This window comes from Pinus tabuliformis, chromosome 4_2 (assembly GCF_031772625.1).
Source record: "Pinus tabuliformis cultivar Carrire ecotype Pingquan chromosome 4_2, CPIR1, whole genome shotgun sequence".
NCBI lineage: Eukaryota > Viridiplantae > Streptophyta > Pinopsida > Pinales > Pinaceae > Pinus > Pinus tabuliformis.
In genome coordinates this window covers 613,806,376-613,808,649 of record NC_142304.1, presented here as the reverse complement: position 1 = coordinate 613,808,649, position 2,274 = coordinate 613,806,376, and the positions used below count along the sequence as shown (strand labels likewise).

The 2,274-nt window shown below is 40.9% G+C and overlaps 1 protein-coding gene across 1 annotated transcript; it reads left to right on the top strand.

Moving 5' to 3' along the window:
• Positions 1-707: 707 nt before the first annotated feature.
• Positions 708-1,831, top strand: LOC149170809 (uncharacterized). The gene has a single exon (XM_089427363.1). It carries the CDS (start codon positions 1,084-1,086, stop codon positions 1,708-1,710), a length of 627 nt encoding a protein of 208 aa, XP_089283489.1. The 5' UTR covers positions 708-1,083; the 3' UTR covers positions 1,711-1,831.
• Positions 1,832-2,274: the final 443 nt, after the last annotated feature.

Genomic DNA, 2,274 nt, shown 5'->3' with positions numbered 1-2,274 from the left:
GCCTTTACGGAGCCACCTTTGTCTTTCCGACATGTTCATACTTTGCATTTTTATTCAAAGTAAATGGTCGTAAAGGATGGAGGTGTGTCGGTTTTTTTTTTTTTGTACAGCGAGCTAAGGATTGAGTTTATTTTATTTCAAGATAAAATTTGACACACAAGATATAGGGCGCTCCAGAATGGAGAACGTGAGGTTCCGCATTTGAAAAACAGGCATGGATAAGCAAATGGGTGGAATAAAGTAGTGAACAAATATAGACGGCACATTTTCGTAATGGAACTTGAAAATTAAGGGCGACAACTATGGTTCGTCTCATTGACTTTATATTTCTGGATAGAAACATCTAGATGGACTTGTCAGGAAGCCACACAAATCAAAAGTTGAAAGGTCTACGTGGAGTTTGTCAATAATAACAGTGACATTGCCTGGCAAATTGGCAATCAGCCCCAATTTCGAAGTAACAAAAAGATACGTTACAGAGGAATCACGATGGACTAAATTATACTTCGTTTTCGTGGGCCCACATGTTATCACTTTCGTTCAACAAATTCAAACTTTGTACGGTAAAGCCATCCAGCGGACCACCATTTCCGAATCACCAGTACTTCTAGAACTTACACCGTTGGATCAATCAAGCGACCAAGATTATTGGGTGATGCACAACAAGCCGGCCATAACCACATACACCCCTGGAGGTTGTCACCAGTTGAAAGAATCTGGGTAAAATCTCCTATTTCAGTTGTTTACTATAATCTTCCTTCTCAAATTCATTTCAACATTCGCAGACATTCTAGAAATATTTTAACAAGGTGGATATGGTCGACGGAAGGAGTCATGCCAGCCGTCTCCAAACTCCTATACTATTCACAGAATTTGAATTAAGAGCGAAACATAAATATAAATATCCCTTCCCTTGCATGTACCATAAAAAGTCGAACCGCTATATATATAGCCAATCCTGCTCTCCGCTGCAGACACACAATACGAAAGACCAGCTCTTCGCTGCAGACACACTATCATCATCCTCTCGTCCTTGCAACATCGTTGTGTTCCGTGTTCGAATCTCTGCGCCGTTTCTCGATCATGACTGAGGCACTGCTCAGGAAACGCGACCGTGAGATCGAGGCTCCGCCGGAGTCCACAGACGTCCAGACGCAGAAACGCTTTCACGGCGAAGAAACAGGCGAGCTTCTTCATCTACTGCAATTAGATCAAACTTTAGCAGAAGACGACGAAGAAGATGAATTCTCTCCTGAGGAGGTTGTAAACAGAGTCATGAGAAGCTTGCAGGAAGAGATTGGCACGACATGTTCCACTTCTTATCCTTCCCCTAACTCCGGGTATGATTCTGCAGTCACTGATATTTCTGGCATCCATGAAGGCCTAACCCGAGATACGGACTCGGACGTTGATTTATGTTATCTCCTTGAGGCTTCAGGCGACGATCTCGGCATTCCTATGAGCCCCGTTTGGGACATAACAGAAGAATTCTGCCGATCTTCGGAGGAAACACAGGAGGAGGGTTTGACGGGGAATCCAAATCTTAAATCGCTTTGTGAAAACTGGCACTTCGTGGACGAATTCGAAAACTATCAACTGTTCGAATTCTACGAGCATGCCTGGGATGCGACCCACCTAGAGGATCATCTCAACATAGATTCTGTCAGCCAGGTCATGTTATTTGATGGGGAAAGTTTTTCTGCTGCTTGAGGACTGTAAACTGCCGGCGGTTTTGTAGTTTGAACGAATGCAAGCTTTCCTTATTTCTGTATAGCCGGTGCTTCCATCTGGTGCTGACCAGAAGTAGCTATAGATACAAACAATTATTGTACGATTAAAAATTTCTTTCATATATTTTGTGCAATTTGTGCAACATGGTTTTCGGCATTCTTACAAGTTTGGTATCTGACATGGCGGATAAAGTTTCAAGTTTTAACACCTTTCAGATTATCCGAAATTCGTTTTCATGGATCTGCTCGGAAAGAAAAAAGTTTAAATATGATATCTGTCAAGAAAGTTTTAAGCCTAACATCTCAATTTAGGTTCGTTAAAAATTTGCTATCGCTTCTTATTAATCCCGATTTTCAGTTATTCGAATTCCAGCCATCCACTGATAGCTCTGGTCTGATGCTTTAACCTATGGATTAACTATTTTATTAAAGACTAATTTTGTGAATATTATATATGATCGATATATTTGAAGAGGTCGAAAACGAACACTCTCTATTTATTATAATAAAATTCTTTCAGTTTTAAATTCAATCCTTACCAGGA

Bases quoted from the DNA above. Each gene is read 5' to 3' on its own strand.
- LOC149170809 (XM_089427363.1), top strand. From the start codon at position 1,084: ATGACTGAGGCACTGCTCAGGAAACGCGACCGTGAGATCGAGGCTCCG.